General features: G+C 44.1%; 1 protein-coding gene across 1 annotated transcript in view; it reads left to right on the top strand.

The window, feature by feature from the left end:
• The first annotated feature begins 374 nt into the window (after positions 1–374).
• ST8SIA2 (ST8 alpha-N-acetyl-neuraminide alpha-2,8-sialyltransferase 2) overlaps positions 375–19,455 on the top strand; it is a 46,004-nt gene continuing 26,923 nt past the window's right edge. The window contains exons 1-5 of the mRNA XM_021710434.1: positions 375–453; positions 862–913; positions 10,338–10,400; positions 14,302–14,430; positions 18,814–19,071. Of these exons, the coding sequence (XP_021566109.1) occupies positions 375–453; positions 862–913; positions 10,338–10,400; positions 14,302–14,430; positions 18,814–19,071 (581 nt within the window). The remainder of the gene's footprint in view (positions 454–861; positions 914–10,337; positions 10,401–14,301; positions 14,431–18,813; positions 19,072–19,455) is intronic.

Below are 19,455 nucleotides of genomic sequence, written 5' to 3'. Positions count from 1 at the left end.
GCTGGGGCAGGGGAGAGAAGATGCTATTTTAAGTGGTTGTTCAGGGAAGGCCTTTTCTACAAGGGTGACATTGTACAAAGATTTTAAGCCACAGGGAATATTTATCCCAGGGAGAGGAACAGCCAGCACACAGGCCCTGGACCTGGTGTATGCCGGGTGGGTGTGGGTAGGAAGCCACTGGAAGTATGAAACGTTTCCTCCTTTCTCCCCAAGCCATGCTTTTAGGAGGCTGTGTCATCGTCTTCTCTACAGAGGAGGGACACCTTCAGCTTTTTTGACTCATCTTTTCATTCAGGAGTCCTTTCCAGAGCACACTGTATGTGCAGGAAACACACTTCCTTTGGCAATACAGAGATGAGCTGGACCCCGGACACATGCCTGGCTATGGTCTGGGGGTTGGCGCTAAATACATGGAGACAATGGTAGCTGGGTTCAGCGTGCACTCCACCACAGGTATGTCCAGGATGCAGGACAAAAGGCCCAGGTTCACTATGCAGCAGGAGGATTCAGGATGGAGGTGGGCAACTCAGAAAAGGCTCTATAGCCACCCATGAACACTGTATAGAAGTCTGCTCTGTCCATGACTTTTCACCAGGTCCTGCCCAACAAACAGCATCATGTATCACCCAGGGTTTTACTGCCCCAGTTTCTGGGTTTTTAAGTGTAGGGATTTCAGAATGCAGCGTTATCTTAGAAGTCTCTATTTGAAAGTCTGTCTCTTTTGTAAGATGGGTGTAGATTGAAGAACAAGCCCTGCCTGAGTTGGTAGTCCCTGTTTATGAATCCTCTCTGGCTGGTGCCTCCATTCATTCTGAGAGGGCTCTGGTTCGACTGATGTTATGTTTTCCCCTGTGGCTATAGGTGACCCACAGTTTCATTACGAGAAAGAGGAAGAATCAGGAATAAGCATGAGGTGGGAAATGTTTGGCATCTGTGTGACTTGTTTACTTGCATTTTGATGTGTAGATGCCTCTAAGTCTTTTATAGAAAGACCAGGGAATTTGGCTGGAACATAATCAAAGCCCCTAAGTTCTCAGGGATGTTTTCTGAAGTTTGGTAAAATAGAGCTAAGAGTGAGCTGGTACCTTTTTGTATACCTATGAAAGCTGATTAACAAGCGAAAGTTTGCTGAAATCAAAGCAAATGGATAATTCCAATCAAGCTAAAAGTGGGGGCAAAAGAGATGGCAAAAAAAAGAGCTGAGCAGTCGATGAGGAGAGATCAGGGGCATAAAAAGAGAGATGCTCAGAGAGATGCCCATGATTTTCCCGTTGGCTCCTGCAGCACCCTTGGAAGCCCTGTGGGAGCCCAGAGATCTCCACTGTCATGGAAACGCCACCATCAAGGTTGAGACCTACATGACCTCGAGAGCTGCCCTGTGGTGTCTAAGAATCTGGGAGGTTCAAGCACTTTGGTATAAGGCTAACACTCACTATCTAGGAAGAGTATCTCGAAGCCCGTTAATACAGCCGTAAAACGACCTGATGAACAAGAAGCTGTGTGTGTATACCTAGAGGGAGGTAACAGACTGGCAGTAGACATGAATTTAAATTTGAGTTTAAATCTAAATTTGGTGGAAAGACCACATTAGAAGTACCGCCTGCAGATCTGAGGCTGCTTCAGGGGACCCCGGACTGTCACTCTGGGTCTTGGCTGGCAACCCAAAAGTAGCTGGCCAGTTCTGGCTTTCAGCACAATCCGTGGTAGTTTTCACACTAGTCATGAGCTAGTAGTGCTGGAGTTCGTGGTTTTCCCTGTTGGAGCTGTGACCTCAGAAAAGCCTTTCCTCACCGAAGGATGTCATTGGGGGAAATATGGCAAAGACGCCTCCAGTGTAAGAAAGGGGATATTTTGTTCCTCGTTCTTAGAGCCTGGATCAGCAAACTTTGGTACACAAGTCAAATCCAGTCAGTTCCCTTCTGTCACATAGCCCTCAAGCCGAGAATGGAAAAAAGTCAAAGAATAGCATTCATATCGAGTGTTTGACAATATGCTGTGCGCCATTCTAAATCTTTGAATGTATTAGCTCATGTAATTTTTACAACAAACCCCTGAGATAGATACTATTACTCATTCTATAGATGAGAAAACAAATGGAAACTTCTAGATAGGTTAAGTAATAATCAAAGGTCACGCAGCTAATGATTATCCCAGCTAGATTTCAGACCCAGGGAATCTTAGCTCAGAGCTTGCTCTCCTAACCTGCTTCTTCATATGAAAAGTTCCCCAACACTTATGCTCTATAAGTGTAGAGCATAAATTCCAAAAGAAAGATTCAGGTAACATGTTTTGGTGCATTCACAAGAGGGAAGATAACAGTGTCTCAAAGATGCAAGGGAAGACTTTGTAGTAGAAAGTGGTTACCTTTCCATGTTGCCAAAGTAACCTCATTTGAACACTAACTTTTAACCTCAATTAAGCAAAGTCTTAAACTCCCCAAAAGAATTTTATTTTTCTCATTAGTTGACTTGATGAAATTCGTTTAGTACAAAAAAAGTTCTCAGCTATTATATTTTTTAATTTTGTCAGTTAAAAAACGTGGAAATTTATTTCCTCTCTTATTACTTAAGTACCTGCATACAATATTTAATTTCTCCTCTTGCCCCATAAAGCTTAAATATTTACTGTCTGATCTTTTAAAGGAAAAATTTGCTGACTCCTACAGAATGGAGACTGTTGGGAGTTGCTATGGAATGTCATGAGAAAGGCTGGCTACACTTATAAGGCAATGAATGGCATGGGCAGTAGCCTCTAGTTCTTAGAGTTTAGGAGCTATGACCTTGAACTTCAGATATCCTGATGACCTCTGCAGTTACATCACTTCTGACCAGCTGGTGGGAGAGTACAAGTCCTTCATCAAGGACTACCCAATGGTGTCTACTGAAGACACCTTAGATCAGGATGACTGAGAAGCTTGGAAGAAGCAAGTCTTATACAGGTCATAAGGGATCAGCTCACTGCACCAAACCCAAAATGAATTACCAAGGTTATAGACAAGGACTCATGCAACTTCCTCTTAAAGTTAATATTTTAAGAATATATAGAGATCCCATGAGGGAGTCTTTTCAGGAGTGCAAAGTGGCCTAGGCCAAAGGATGGGGTGCCATGTTTTCCACTGTGCTGGGGCAACTGAAGATTCTTTCATTGTCAGCTTTGTGGTGAGGATGTGCACTGGGTCAACCAAGGCAGCGGGGCCTTGACCATCTGAGCACTTGACCAAGTGTAGCCAGCTCTTCAGATGGAGGAGAAGATGGGCAACAAAGCTCAACTCGCCGGCAACAAATTCAGGAAGCTTCCAGTCAGCAAGCTCTGCTGCTCAAGCACTGGTCAGCTGGTGGGACCTCTGCTTCTGTTCTAATCACAGGTGCTCACGGGTTCAGCTGCTGCCACCTTGGAGGGGCCTTTCCTTGTCGTGTCTCTGTGATCCTCTGCCTTCTTAGTACTGTTGCATTAAATGCCAACCTTTCAATGCATGCTACTACCTGAATAAACCTTGAAAACATTATACTAAGTAAATGAAGCCAGACGCAAAAGGACAAATATTGTACGATTCTACTTTCATAGAATTTCTAGAATAGGCAAATTCATAGAAAGTAGAATAGCACTTACAGAGAAAGCTTATGAAAGGGGAAATGTTTGCTTGATGGGTACAGAGTTTCTGTTTGGGTGATAAAAAAGTTCCAGAGATGGGTGGTGGTGATGGCTGTACAACATTATGAATGTGTTTAATACCACTGAACTGTACACTTAAAAATGGTTAAGATGGTGTCTTAGCTCATTTTGTGTGCTGCTGGAACCGAATACCACAGACTGGGTAATTTATAAAGAACAAATTTGTTGCCGGGTTCGGTGGCTCGGCCTGTAATCCCGTGCCTTTGGGAGGCTGAGATGAGTGGATTGCCTGAGCCCGTGGGTTCGAGACCTGCCTGGGCAGCGAGACCTCATCTACAATAAATCAAAAAATCAGCCGGGCATGGTAGTGCATGCCTGTAATTCCAGCTACTCGGAAGGCTGAGGCAGAAGGATTGCCGGAGCCCGGCAGGTCGAGGCTGCAGTGGCCGGGAGCGGCCACTGCACTCCAGTCTGGGCGACAGAGTGAGACTCCAACTCAAAAAACAAAACAAAACAAAACAAAATTTGTTTCTCACAGTTCTGAAGAAAGCCGAGAAGTCCCAGATCAAGACACAGGCCGGGGTAGGGCTAGGTCTCTTTGCTTCCAGGATGGTGCCTTGAACACTGTGTCCTCACATAGCAGAAGACAGTAAACCCACTCCTGAAGCACCCTCTCCCTCCTTTTTTTAGAGACCGTGTCACTCTCTGTAATCCAGACTGGAGTGCAGTGGCACAATCGTAGCTCATTGCAGTCTTGAATTCCTGGGCTCAAGACTTCTCCTGCCTCAGTCTTCAGAGTAGCCAAAAGTCCTTTTTATAGTGGCATTAATCCATTCATGATGGCAGAGTCCTTAAACCTACACACCTTCCGTTAGATCCCACTGCTCAACACTGTTGCATTGGACACCAAGTTTCCAATACGTACATGAACAATTAAAGGGGAAGAAAGCATCCAAGCATAGCAGATGGTAAATTTCATGTTATGTGTATTTTACCACAATAAAATATTAGGGCGGAGAACCTCTTAAAACAAAGCAAAAACCCTTTACCGCTGTTGAAAACCCTAGCTTTTGTCATGTGACCAATCCCAAATCATCCTTTTCCTTGCTTTTCTCCTGACCATGTGTCTGTGGGACCATATACTTATAGTGTGTTCCTGAGGTGTCAGCAGGCAGAAACCCCAGTGGTTTTAATGTGCAAATCGAAAAAAAGCATTTAGTATCCTCCTAAAAATGTGCAGGAAGAACCATCTGCAAATCCATGAATTGTGCTTTAGTTTAATCTTCTATTCTCAAGACTAGCCAACTGTTTAAGTTGGGTCCAGACTCTTAATTAAAGTTGTCAGTTCCTGAAAGTTCATTCTGAGCCTGACTCTCCCGTGAGAAACTGTAGACATGGGAAATACTAACATAGCTAGGAGATCCCAACACTGGACAGTACCTTACCTATAAACTAATGGGCTTGGTGTATATATCATATCAGTGTACTCTGTAAATATATACAACTATGGATTGCCAATTAAAAATAATAACCAAAAATAAATTAATTAAACAATTGGGCTTGGATCAAGAGGCTAAACAGAAATGTGGTCTTCAGATTTGCTGATTGCTTTTCACTAAAATAGAGTCAACTATGCATGGTTTTGTTTTTTAACATACTTTTTAATTTATTGTCTTAGTTTATTGTATATACTCTGCTAGGAGATACTCTCATGTTTGCACTGGGAAAAAAAATTGAAAATCTGAAATGTAGGCCTTTAAAGTCAACCTCTATCCTCATGATGACTGAGAATATTGTAGCAAGGTCAAATGGACATTTGGTATAACTATACGGGGGTGCCAAAAAAAGTGTGTACACACTTTAAGTGCTGTTATTGGTGTATTACTTTCGAAGTTGAATTAAATTACGATAGCAACATGTAGTATGACATTTTTTCAACCATGCTTCTGCCATTTTCTTTGACTGTTCTGCCTGTCACATGGTGACGCTAACATCCATTTGATTCATGCCATCTCTTGAGTGAATGTTATGCTTAAACTGTGTATACATTTTTTTGGCAACCCTGTATTGTCTTGTTTTATTGCATTCTTGGTAGTGTGCAAAGTGTATTCCCATGTATTTTCTCATTTGGTCTAAGTATTTATGACTCTATGATTTTGGCCCTATGTGAATTATCTTTAGCAAATTTTCCTCCCCTATCTTCTCCTATCACTCAACCAAGCAGGTATCAGCAGTCCCCTATCACAAAGAATGTAAGCTTGTTTTAAAAACATTTGGAGCATATCTAATTAGAACAAAAATGAATCACTTGTCAATTCATGTGATTTATTCTAGAGTCAGACATCTGCAACCCAAGTTTCTTTGAATGATGGTCTGCCCCATCCTGTGAACAACTGAGAGGTGGTGAGGTGTCTTGTACAGATATAAATATTATGCGGGAACATGGCCCATAAACTGCAGCAAAGACTCAAAGAAAAGACCCATTTAATGGTTGGAGTTTGATTTGATTCACTGAGAGCCCCAGTTGGGCAAGACACCGTGTGAGACAGGATGAATGAGACAGGGCTCTACCCTGTTTTAATACAGGTTTTTCTATTATTTAGGTATGTTCAGGCCATCAGATCAGGAGATGACTGCCATTAAAAAGACAGTATGTTATAGTCACATCATGGGGCTCCACATGAGAAAGCCCTGGGCTTGGTCTCTTGAGTTATATTCTTCCTTCACTGGAGGGAATGGGTAAGGCAGAGTCAGCGGGTTTAGGATTCGTTCATTTGAATCATTTTGGCAGGCTCTGGGGCATAGGAGCTAACCCTAGTTGTCTGGTGCCTGTCCCAGGGTAATTGGGGCAGGAGAATATTGGCCCTGAGTGTGACAGCCCAATAAACAGGGGAGGGGGGAGCGGGGATGTCGACTCTGGCTTGGTAGGTTTGTATTTGACAGGCGCATTCCCAGGCAAGTTGTTTGCTGTCTCTGGGATCTGGCTAACCCTGGGAGGGGCAGTCCCTCCAGGGTTATCAGAGCCCCAGACATCAAAGCATCAGAATATAGGAAATAAAAGACGTGGTTAATACACACTCTGCTGGCCTTACTTCAGTGAAGCCAGCAACCGAGGAAGCCAAACCTGGGACACAAACCCCCATGTCCCGGTCTCTTCAACTGTAAGAGGATAAGTTCAGATTGTACACATGACAAGATTTCCTTAAAGCCTCCCAGCTGTGATTCTGTGAAGTAATTAAATATGAGAAGAAGGTGACAAATGCTGTAACAGAATCGAGTGCTCTGGGAAAAGAAGGAGAAGGTGGCTGAGAATTGAAAATTGGGATGGTCTGAAGGGAGACACAGATGTTGGTTTAGGGGTTCCTATGGAAAAGTGATACAGATGGGCTGGCTGGTAAAGGTAGGGGTGGGAAGTGGGAGGATTCATCTTCTGAGAGGCACCAGGCAAAAAAACAAGAATTTGAACAGATTCTCAACTGGAAGCAATTTTGTCCCCCTACTCCAGGGAACACTTGGCGATATCTCCGGACATTTTTGGTTGTCACAGCTTGGGGGGTGGGAGGAGGACTGCTGCTGGCATCCAGTGAGTGGAAAGGGACGCTGCCAAACATCCTGCAGTGCACAGATGGCTGGCCGCCCCCCTCCCAACCCACCAACACAGAGATACCCTGACCAAAATGTCAACAGAGCCCAGGTTGGCATGCTCTGAGTTCGAGAAAGTATGGTTATGAAAAAGTACATGGATTTGTAGTACTTCAAGTCAGCAGGACTCGATGTTGTCCAGGAGCCGGCCTAGATGAGGAAGAGAAAAACTGGGAACCACTTGTTGCAAAGCAGTAGGTCTTCTCTGAACCTGGCAGTCAGGGATTAGGGACAGGGGAAGTGGAGAGAGGAGATATTGGGCAAAGGGGACCAAGTTTCAGTCAGGATGAATAAGTTCTGGAGAGTTATTGCACTGCATGATTACTATAGTGAGTAACAATGTATCACATTCTTAAAAATTGCTAAGATAGTAGATTTTGTATGTTTTCACCACACACAAAAAATGCTAAGTATGTAGGGCGATGGATAGGTTATGATTTAATCATTTCACAATGTATATATACCAATATATAAAAACATCATGTTGTATATTGTAATTCCTATTTGTCACTTATACGTTAATAATGCTGATGAGAAGTTTTGGACTTGGCAGGGTAAAAAAGGAAGTATTAATTGCTTCTGTTGTCTCTTGAGCTATGCTCCATGAGGGTAGGGACTGTATATGCCTAGCTTGGCAAAGCCCAAGGTATAATATTACTCAATAAATTTCTGTTGAATGAATAAGAAAAAAATAAATTAGCTATAGTGCTGTCATCATCCAGAGCCTTTTTAGATTTTATGAAGGAAAGAAACTGGGTTTGTTGAGGTTTGCTTTTTGTGTAAGCAGAGTTTTGGGCTTTTATAAAATCAAATCTGTCTACATTTTCTCATATGACTTCTTCTTATCCTTCTGAATTTAAAAAGCCCCTCGCATGAGCTTCTCAGCCTTCACCAAAGATCTGATAAATATTCTCTTGCATTTTCTCACCAGTTTCTTATGGTTTGCCTTCTTTAAATATTTAACTGTTTAATTCTGTCTTTCCCAGAGGGTGGTGCAAGTGCTCCTAGTGTTCTCTGTGATAATATAAGACGGTTTTAGGAATTCTACTGATAAATATTATTGTGTTAATGGCTTTGTGGTTTTTTAAAAATAAATATGTAATCAGGATATCAAATCCATATTTCACAGATGGTATTGCTTAGGGTAAGGGAAAGTTTTTAAAGCTGAGTCAATTTTAAAATTTAAGTGGATAATAGTGTGTGGGAGTGATAAATATGACAAACTGGCTATACAGAGCTGAGAATTACTACAGTTTGGGAAACACTGGCTAAATCCATGTGAAATTTGTTTTGTTGTTTGGAGTAGGGTAACACTCAACTATTTTTCCTCCAACTCACCCCCAGATTGTTAACCTATGGCTCCAAATCATTTATGAAATTTCTCTTTGATAGTGATTTTTTAAAATCATACATCAGTTCTTATATACAACATTTCTGGACAATCTCTTTTGTTCTATTAACCCTTCATTAGTCTTGAGCTATTAATCTGCTTTAAATTACTGTGCTTGACTTAATTCCTGGCCCAGTGGATCTTCCCGCCCCTCCTCCCCCCCCCACCACCACACAAGGAAGGCTGATTTTGAGGAATGGGGTCTGGATGGGGGCATGTGAGAAGACAGTGGCACATGGGACACAGCATGCCCAGCAATGCCCTTGAGGTTTGGTGGACATCAGTTATGGGGCGAAGCTAGCTGGACATTCCTAGACCCCAGCTTGGAAGTACGAGAGCTCTGCTATCCAGAGGCAAATGGGAAGGAACAAAAAAATAAATATTAGGCATTAACTTAAAATGAGAAGAACCAATGATACGCTGTGTAATTAAGAACTAGACTTGTAGTGATGAAACTTGGGTCCCACAGGGAGACCTAGGATGAGACACTAGGTAAGTGACAACACCTTTCCTGCTGTCTGGTCATCTGGCCGTGTGGCAGGGGAATATTGGCTTTTGATAAATAATGTTGAAAAGACATTTTAATCCATCAGGAAGAGACATGTACCCATAGACATATACTCACAAATACACATACAATGGTATATAAAGTATGATAATCCTAAGGAAATCAGATGGAAAAATCCAGACTTAAAACCAGTGTGAGGACAGGCATTAACTTCCCCTGAAGAGTTATCATTTAATGAGAAGTTTCATTCCAGTACACAGCTTCCCCAAGGACTTTGTTTCTTTGGAGTGCACCAACACTTTGACTGAGAGGCTTAATAGAACTTTAAACATTGAGGATGTATTCAGTACCTCCCCAAATCACATTTAGGGTACACATAACCTATACATTTTAAATTAATTTTTATTCAAAAAAAATAATTCTCATATACAACTTTTCTAAAACACCCATGACAAAAAGTAGGGTACCATCTTCTAGTCTAGTGTGACAGCGAAGGATGAAATTATGTGGCCAGACAGAATGGATTATGATAGCTGAATAGACAGTGGGGCTGGAGTGGGACTTAGAATTCTTTTACTTCAAAAGCCTATTCTCCAAAGAAAGGAGCAAAGGCCCCCCCATGACTCACCCGCTCCTTCCCCATTTCCTGGCAAAGTGACACCACTTAATGTTTCTTCTGCTACCAGAAAGTCAGTCGTTGCCACATTTAGTTGGAGGCACTGTTGAGTTAATATTGCTTTCTCTGTTGAACTTCTGGTGTCTCAAGGTTGGAGAGAACATGAAGAACAACATCTCACTGCATGTGAATGAAAGCAAGAGAAAACAGCCAGCAGGTGCTGAGTCATGCTAAAGCAGATGCTGAGTCATGCTGAATTATGCTATCCTGTGTGATGACTCTTAAGGGGGGTTGTTTCCAGTCTTAAATGGGTGTCTCAAGTAAGAACTTGGGTGCTAATTGAAACAATGTTCAAGTGGGGAGCAGGGGAGGATTCTGGAGGTCCACTTCCCAGTAAGACGCTTGGGCTGCAGCTGGGACCAGGACATTGCCCATTCTGCAGAGTCCAGAGTGAGAGCTCTTCCTCCCTCTGTAGTTCTCCAGGTGGGCTGTGGGATCTCCTGGCAATTGAAGAGGGCTTTGCAAAGATGAGCTGGGTTTATAAATAATGCATTTCCTTTGTCTTGCAGGAATTCTGGAGGCAGAGGTACAATCAGATCAGCTGTGAACAGCTTACATAGCAAATCTAATAGGTTTGTAAATTAGATTTTGTGTTCATTTGTTTTTGCTGTAAGGCAGCTATTAATCTGCTTCTCCTCTTTGCTGGATGTGTCCTTCTTACTTAGCAAATAGATCTGTTTCGTTTCACTTTGGTTTTGCATTTCCCTAATAACTTTTGGGGGGACCTGTCAATGGAAGATCACATGAAATGGCCCAAGGTCTAGAGGCTGCAGAGATGGAAGATGCAGATGGATGAGAGTCACTTTCTGGAAAAGAGCCCACCCACGTTATAAAGCTTGGGCCACCCATGAACTTACTTATGTATTTCCTTACTTACGTATTTGTTGAGCAATGGAGAGCCTGAAGGGAACCAGGGCTTTCACCCAATTTCATTGTGCTAGATGGCTTATCTAGGAGGTTAAGAAGGAAAATAAAGCATTCAGGAGCTTTGCTGAGACTTCTTAAAATATTTAGGGAGTCAAGACAGTAATGTTACACTTTAGTATTGAATGTACACTCCAATTTCTGAAAGACTATTAGGACTTCATATGATGGGACCTGACTGGGAGAGTTTGGGACAGTCCTTGGCTTGGGGACAGCTTGATGCAGGGGAACATGCAAATGCTTTGCAAGCCAGCATATCTAGGCTTGCCATCATTAGTGGCTGCACCATGCTTCCAAGTCCCCATTCTCCATCAGTGACAAGTGTCCCCATACCTGTGGCCTGTAGTTTTAGAAGCCTGAGCTTAAGAAGCATTGAAAGTAAGGACCACATTATCTGACATAAGCAAAGGCCACTACTCAAGATGAAGGCCTTGTTTTGCTCTCTAAATATCCTGTGTTGATCAGTCTGGAAGTGAGCAGTCTTTATTATTTGAAGTCTATTACTTGCCCTTCCACATTTTTTAGATCTCTTGACCATAAGAGAATTATCAAGTATGTCTTTTCCTGACCCTGCATGACTGAGTTGAGAGACTGTCCCCTCTGCCCCAACATCATTGCTTCTAGATCTCTAATGACCTTTAGCCACCTTGGAGCTGCAAATGAAGCTTATGTTATGCCTGAATATAGCAGAAACAAAGCAGAAGGCCGTGTATCCCTAAGTCCCTCTCTGTTCTATTGTGAAAATATGCCCCTTTTTGGAGAAAGATGATCCTCTGGTAACTTGGGGTGGTACACTCTCACAGGAATCAAGAAAGGGAAGTGGAAAGAACCATTCTGAGAGCCAGGCAGTCCTGGGCTCAGCCACAATGCTTGCTAGCCAGACTTGGGCAAGCAATTTCACCCCTCGGAGCCTTGGCTTACTTATTCAATTGGATTAATTCATGTGTCTTCTTTAAAGGGTGTTTCAGGACTGGAACTACCAAATAGAAAGGTCTATCCAGGACCTGATATGTTAGAGGCCCTCAGCTTATACATGTTACCATCACTGTAGATGTGTCATGGCATTAGAAGATGGTCACTGAGGGTGAAGTTCAAGAGTTGGGAGGCGAAGCCATTTAAGGCTAAAATGCATCCCTGTTTGGGAGACTGGAGACAGGAGGACATAGTCACTGTAAAGGAACATCTCAACTCACCAATCTAACATGTGCGCGCAACACAGAGCATGTAAAACCTGCTAACCAAGTTGGTACCTGAGATTATGTGATCCATCCTCTTTATTTTACAGTTAAGAAGGCAGAGGCCAGAGTCCTCAAGTGACTTCCCCGAGTCCCCCAGCTAGATAGTGACAGAGCCAGAGATAAAGCCCAGTAAGACCACAGCTGACCTTATAGGATCCTATCCAAGGTAATGCTAGGAAGTGGGGACAGAAATGGAATTTTACCACTATCTGTGCCAGCATTTATCTCTGTCCCTTCTCTACCTCTGTCACTTTGTATCCAAGAGAAGCCTGGACATGTTTTCTGGAGTTTTCTGAGCAGGTCTCCTCTGTCAGCATCCGTGATAGAATACTTCTACAGACCCTTCCTTCCTGAGAGAGCCTGTGTCATCCAGGGTGTCCCAGTTTTTGAGGAGTATCACCCTAGACTGAATCTGAATCTGTGTTAACCCATGAGGTGCCAGGACCCAGCCACTGATTCCTGATGAGAACATCAGCTGGCCTCTTTGGACGACAACTCCTTATTACAAACACTAAAGCTTTCTATCATGAGTGACTACTGAGGAGGGCTGCAGTGAATCTTGGGTGTGGAAGCCAAGGTGGTCCTGAGGTTTCTGCTCCTGCCTATGACCTACACAGAAGTAGGCAGTACCAGAGGGGTGCAGTCATACTAGCTCCTACTGGAGTCCCACAAGACTGCAGCCAACAGTACATGCTGGGTGGTCCTTCTAGAATCCTAGAACTTCAGAGATGGATGTTTACCTCTTCCACACACACACTTTCTTGTTTTTTGTTTTTAATTTATTTTTTCAGTGACAAGGTCTTAGATAGATTGCTCAGGCTGGTATTGAACTCCTGGGCTCTAGCATTCCTCCTGCTTTGGCCTCCCAAAGGATTATAAGTGTAAGCCACCACACCAGGCCTATACCCACTTTCTATAAAGAAAGGTAAAGTTATTGACTCACAGTTACACAACTTATGAACTCTTTCCACTACCCTCTGCTCCTTGCAAGAAAACAGTAAAAATTCTAAAGGGTCAGGGCTTCTGTTTCCTCTCACACTCTCCCTGCTTTGCCTGCGTGCCAGGAGGAGCCTTACTCAAAACTCTTTGATTTTCTATCCTCTGCAAAGTTACATATGTTTGAATCCAAGACAAGTGATATCAGCCAAAAGGAGTCAGAAATATCGAGAAACAGAGGTGGGTGGGTGGGGGGAATGTGTGAGACAACTGTGCCTCTAAGTGAATCCCTTCTCTACCTGCAAAAGTCAAAATAGAGCTTTGGATTTGAACCTAGCTAACAGGATTCCATCTTTTAAAAAAAAAACTTGACTGTTTCAAGATCAATGCAGAGGACATAGATGTTGGGTTTGAACTCTTTAAAGCTTTGGAATTTGGCATCACAAATCCACTTATCATTCTAACTGGGAGAATCTGCTGTCACCACAGACAAAAAGAACTTAGATGTGACCCACATGCATCTGCGTGCATCCAGCAGAAAGCAGCCTGGCTCTCACACTGCCTTTAAAGGTATCATTGTAACCTAGTTTCTTAGAAACCTACTAGCATACATTTCAAGCCTCTGAATTCAAGCTGGTCCTGTAATGCCTGGTGTTCCTGAGTCAAGTGGATCCCAGCGTCGGGATCTGCCAGGAGTACAAAGCCAGCCACCTCCTTCATCCACCCCAAGCTTCCCCAGTATCAATTTCAAACTCAAATTCAACAAATACTTATTTATGGAGCACCTGCTATATTAGACCACTAGAGAATATAAAAATAAGTGAGGGAGATCCCCTGCTTATAGTCTAGGAGGAGAGAAAGACACGACACAGATAATTCTGTAACAAGGCCCACGTTTCAAGGGACATCTCAGAGCAGAGTTACCCGCAAGACAGTGATGGAACCACTGGGAAGGAGGAAGAAGCTACAGGCTACAATCACATAGTTGTGGAACGAGTTTTTGTTTTCTCTTTAAGTCTATAAGCCCATTATTTGATACTTTGCTCTGATACATCTGCTCCTTGTGGAGTTTCTTATCAATAGCTTGACTAAGAAATATTACTATTCTGACAGTGACTGTCAGGAAACAGTGGGGAGAGAAAAGTTGTTTTATCACCCCCCTTTCTACCTCCGAGAATGTATGTAGGTTATACCTGAGGGAGAGAGTTTGTGCATTCTAGAAGATAAATAGACTTCCTTCTCTTCTCAGGTAATAACTGCAATTTCACCCTTCTAAAGAAGTTTACATTCAAGCCCGTGCAAAAACAAAACTATCAGGCTTGTCATCAGCATGCTAACACATCATGTCTACCCTCTCCATTTTTTTTTCTTCCAGAGCTGAAGTTGTAATAAACGGCTCCTCATCACCAGCTATTGTTGACAGAAGTAATGAAAGCGTCAAACACAACATCCAGCCAGCCTCGTCCACATGGAGGCACAACCAGACGCTCTCTCTTAGGATCAGGTACTAGTAATTACCTATAGGACAAGAGGTAGATTTGGCCTTTTTCAGCACATGCCAGCAAATTACCACGCTTCATCATCTAAAGAAGTCAGAATAGAAATCAAATGTTTATCTCCTGTTGAGGCAGATTTCATCTGTAAGTGATCAATTGAAAATAGAAACCCCAGTCAAGTGCAGCCGCCCAGCCTGTGTGCAGGAAGTCAGGCCAGGAGGTAGCTGGACCATTCTGCTGGGGTCCTGGGCTTGGAGGGAGGGAGGTTCAGGTCAGCAGTGGAGGAGACCTGGGCGATGGAGACCTTTTCTTCCCTGGCGTAAGGAGCCCTTTCTTGTCTGAGTCTGCCTGGCGTCCACATCTGGTTTTGGTGACAGCCCTCCAATTTGTCCTCAGAGAACTGCTCTCCCCACAGTCCTTATGGCCTGTGTAGGCTTCCCCTCTCCCACAACATAAAAATGAAAAACTATAACTCTATGGGCATTGGGAGACCCAGAAACTGACATGACACCTGACCCTGAAGGGAGAGGTCTGCTTAGCCAGAGAGCAGTGATATCTTCAGAGCACTTCAGTCATCGTTAGGTGGCGGCAGTGGGGAACTGTGGAGAAGGAATGACAATTTCAGCATTTTGGACACTTACTTCGATGTAACCATGATCTGCCTAGCAAATATTGGTCAGCGTAATCCAGCTACTCAGTTCCAGGCACTGAGCTGCAGACAGTTCACATGACTCAGACATGCTAGGCAGGGAAGCCCAAACATAAGCAAAGACAGAACAGCGCAGCGTGGTATCTACATTAAGTGGCATTGCATCTTACAAGTACATGGAAATAAAGAGGCCATACTAAGGAGAGAGTCATTCATTTTGTAAGAGGACTGGTCAGGGAAGGCTGACCAAGAGCATTGGGTTTTGGATGAACTTCAGCACTGGGTTAGGCGTTTGCCAGGCACACCAAGTTACACTGTGCATGCACAGAGTCAGATCTGGTGTTTGTGCACAGTGCTGCAGAAGCAAGAAGCAGAAGGTGGGGAATGGGGGGGATGAGGTTGGACTGATAGCCAGGGCCAGATGGGGAGACCATATCATGGAGTGGGAGAGGAGAATGGCTACCAGAAGTGTCACTGCACAGAGCAGGGAGCTGCCCCCTCTAGTAGGCTAACACAATGCACATGCGCCCTCCCCTAGCTCCTGAGGCTTCATGTGGGACATGCACAGGTGTGAGGAATAGAAAGGCATGAGATCTGGAGACCTGGCACCTGAGAACTGCCCAAAGGAGCTGCCTCTGGACTCCACCATGCTGCCACCCTCCACTCCTTACTCAAGGTCTCATTGGAGGCCTCCTGGTGTGCTCTCTATCCCATCATGCGGCCCTAACATCTGCCCTCTCTGATCAAGGGCACCGTGGAGTTGGTGAGACCCCCCCTGCATTAGTTCCCTAAGGCTGCTGTACCAAATTAACACCAACTTGATGGCCTAAATCAACAAATTTATTCTTGCGCAGTTCCAGAGGCCAGAATTCTGAGCACTCCCTTGAAGCCTCCTGGGGAGAACCCGTCCTCTTGCCTCTTCCAGCTTCAGGTGGCTACAAGCATTCCTAGTGGCCACAGCACTCCAATCTCTGCTCTGTCTTCGCATGGCCTGCTCCTCTGTGTATGAAGGAGGACCAAAAAAATACCACAATTATTTTTTTAGGATGGCGGGCCCCTTGTAGTACAGGTTGCTCCCAATAGGTAAGTGTTCTAGGTACCCATCGGCATCAGTATACCAGCTAGCATTGTTGTGAGAGGCTGCATTCGGCTTCAGTGGATTTTTTTTTTTAAGATTCTTTGAATGCATTTGCCCATTTCTTGATGGGTGATTTACAAGTGCACCTGAGTGTTCAGCAATTTTTTGACCAAAAAACAGCATGATCCTGTATCCCACCCTCCCTATTCACCCAATCTCACCTTGAGTGACTTTTTTGTTTGTTTCCCCGGATATAAAAAGTCCTCAAAGGGAGACATTTTGCCGATGTGGAAGAGGTGAAACAAAGAAACAGCAGAAGTACTAAAAGGCATCAAAAGGATGAGTTCGAAAACTGTTTTGAGTGGTGGATAAAGTGTCTTGATAAGTGAAGTTAAACTGAAGTTTAAACATGTAAGAATAAATACACCAATTAATATAAATAAATTAATGGTTTTGGGGGTCCCTCCTCATATTATCCTATTCTGTCTCTTATAGGGATTTGTCATTGAATTTAATGCTCACCTGGGTAGTTGAGGATGAATCCTCTCCAGATTCTTAATTTAATTACATCTGCAAAGGTGCTTTTTCCAAATAAGGTCATATTCACAGGTTCCAGGGTTAGGACCTAGACATATATTTCAGGGGGCCACTGTTCACCCCACGACACCACCTGTGGAAGAAATCTTCCTGCCAGCACAGGCCCACACACAGTCCCCACTAGCGTTTTCTCTCCCATTTGAAGACCAGGCTGTGGCCTTTGCAAGGAGCCTGTAAACAATCATCTCGGCAGGAACAACATGCCTTCACCCAGAGGGAAAAAGAATTTCCTCAACTTCAGTCAATTAATCACCAGAATTATTCATAATAAAAGATTCTGCGAGTGATTTGAAATGATGCTTAATAATTGATGGTAATTCCTCATAATTAGTTAGAAATGAATTCACTCACAGAGGTGTTTATTTATGGGCTTTCTAGAGGCTCCCTTTGCTTTTAAATACTTTTGGGTAAGTAATTGCAAGGGTTTTCGCAATTTCCAAACCATATCAGTTTGTCAAGTCATATGATGCTTGTTAAAGCATAGTAAATAAAAACAATGCATCTGTTTTCCATCAAGAGATACGAGTTATTCAGCAAGGGTGGTTCCCCTGTGTGATATAGTAAGAGACGCTGGTCATTAATAAGGAAAGACAAATGGAAGGAAAGCATCTTACTTAGTGTTCTAGCTGCCCCCAGCTGCAGCAGAGGCCCTGGAACCTGGACACACATTAAGAGTCCCCGGGGGTGTGGGGGGGGTGGGCAGTGCTTTGGAAGGTGTGCTGAGACCTGGGCCACTCTCTGAATCAGGATTTCTCAGGCATCCGCCCAGAGCTTCCAAATTCTTCAAAAGTTCCCCTAGTGATTGAATGTGCAGCCCACTGGGATATATACCAAGTGTTGTGAACGTCTCAAATCTGTCAGGCTCTCAGGCCTCAGTGTTACCATCTGTGCAATGGCACAGCCATCCTGCAGAGTTTCACATTTGCAAAGGAAGTGAAAATTCTGCATCTCCCAGACTCTGGAGACAAAGACCACCATCTTTGTAGCTGTTCTAAACACAATGTTAATTTCATTTGCTGCCAAAAATGAAATAAACGTTGGATAATCTAGGTACCCAGTTTCTTTCTCTTTATGACTTGAATCATTTCTAAAAATCACTTGGGTCATTCTTTAAGTAAAACTCCCAGCTAGGATCCTCAGGCTCCTGGAGGAGGCTGTGTGTTTTAAGGAAAACTATTTTGGCAAGTCCAAGAGGACACCCATTCCCTTCCTGACCCCACCTCATCTCTTCTGTATGCTTTGCTAGATGATTCGAGAACTTTGCCTCTAAATCCAAGCTACCCTGGGGCCTAGAGAGTATCCAAATATTGACCAGGGAGGTGTCAATATTTACAAGTCCCTCCCCCCCACACACACACACACTAGACAGCAACTAAGGGAATAGCAGGGGGACACACTCCACAAAGTGGACAAGCTCCCAGGATGGCAGACATCCTCTCAGTGTCTCAGAGGTAGAAGTGTAGAGATATACCTCACAGGATTCCATTCACCCCTGAGCCACCCCTTTGCCCAGAAAAACCTTCCATGGGAGCTGATGGGTCCGTGAGGAATGAGAGAGATGTATCATCCTGGCTTCTGTTCCTAGTGCAGGACTCCCAGTCAGAGAATGGCCTGAATCTCTCTAAGAGACAGGGATGTGATATAGGGTGACCAGATATCTGAATTTGACCAAGACTGAGGGTTCTTCAGGGATGTGGAATTCTTAGTGCTTAAATCAGGCCATTCTGAGCAAACCAGGACAGTGGGGGCGTCCTTCCTTCTAAAGCCTTCTGTGAGGAGCTCACCTCCAATCCTAATGGAGTGGTATCCCAGAGCAGTTTTCACCTCTCGTAGGAAGAGGGCATAACCATGGCAACTCCCACATTGGTCACCACCAGAGTTGCCTTTGCACCACTTCTGGCCACCCCAGTCTGGATCCCTCTCTCAAGGGCATCCAAACTCAGTGTGTTCCACATGAGTTTGGAGGCTTCAGCCACTCTGCAGGGTGACACAGGTTGGGAAAAGCTGAGTCGGCACAGAGTTGCCAACAACACAGAGACCTTCCTCATGCGTGTCTGGTTTTCACAGGAAGCAAATTCTAAAGTTCTTGGATGCCGAAAAGGATATTTCCGTCCTCAAGGGGACCCTGAAGCCCGGAGACATTATTCATTACATCTTTGACAGAGACAGCACGATGAATGTGTCCCAGAACCTCTATGAGCTCCTCCCCAGAACCTCACCGCTGAAGAACAAGCATTTCCGGACTTGCGCCATCGTGGGCAACTCGGGTGTCCTGCTGAACAGCGGCTGTGGGCAGGAGATCGACGCACACAGCTTTGTCATCAGGTAACCAACCGAAGCAGGTGCTCTGGGCCCAAAGCAGCCAGCAGACCATGTATAAGCTGAGCATTGCCAGTGTTCCCAGGAGACCAAAACAAGATGCATTGGTCGAGTTAGCCACTGTCCTCAGCCCTGACTGCTCATCAGAATCACTTGGGGATCCTTGTCCCCAGTGTCTAGAATGTACCTTAAATCAATCAAAACAATGAAGAAGAGGAGAAAAGGGGAGCGTAGCAGGGATGTGAGCCACCCCAGGAGGCCAGGGGATCCTGATGTACAGCCAAGGTTGAGAATCACTGACCCATGAAGGAGGTGAGCAAATGATGGCCCATGGCCTGCTTCTGTAAATAAAGTTTGGTGAGAACACAGCCATGCCATTCTTATACCGTC

This window comes from Carlito syrichta, unplaced genomic scaffold (assembly GCF_000164805.1).
Source record: "Carlito syrichta isolate Samal-C Ts95f unplaced genomic scaffold, Tarsius_syrichta-2.0.1 Scaffold288951, whole genome shotgun sequence".
NCBI lineage: Eukaryota > Metazoa > Chordata > Mammalia > Primates > Tarsiidae > Carlito > Carlito syrichta.
The sequence above is the reverse complement of the archived record's forward strand: the minus strand, read 5'-3'. Positions and strand labels throughout refer to the sequence as shown.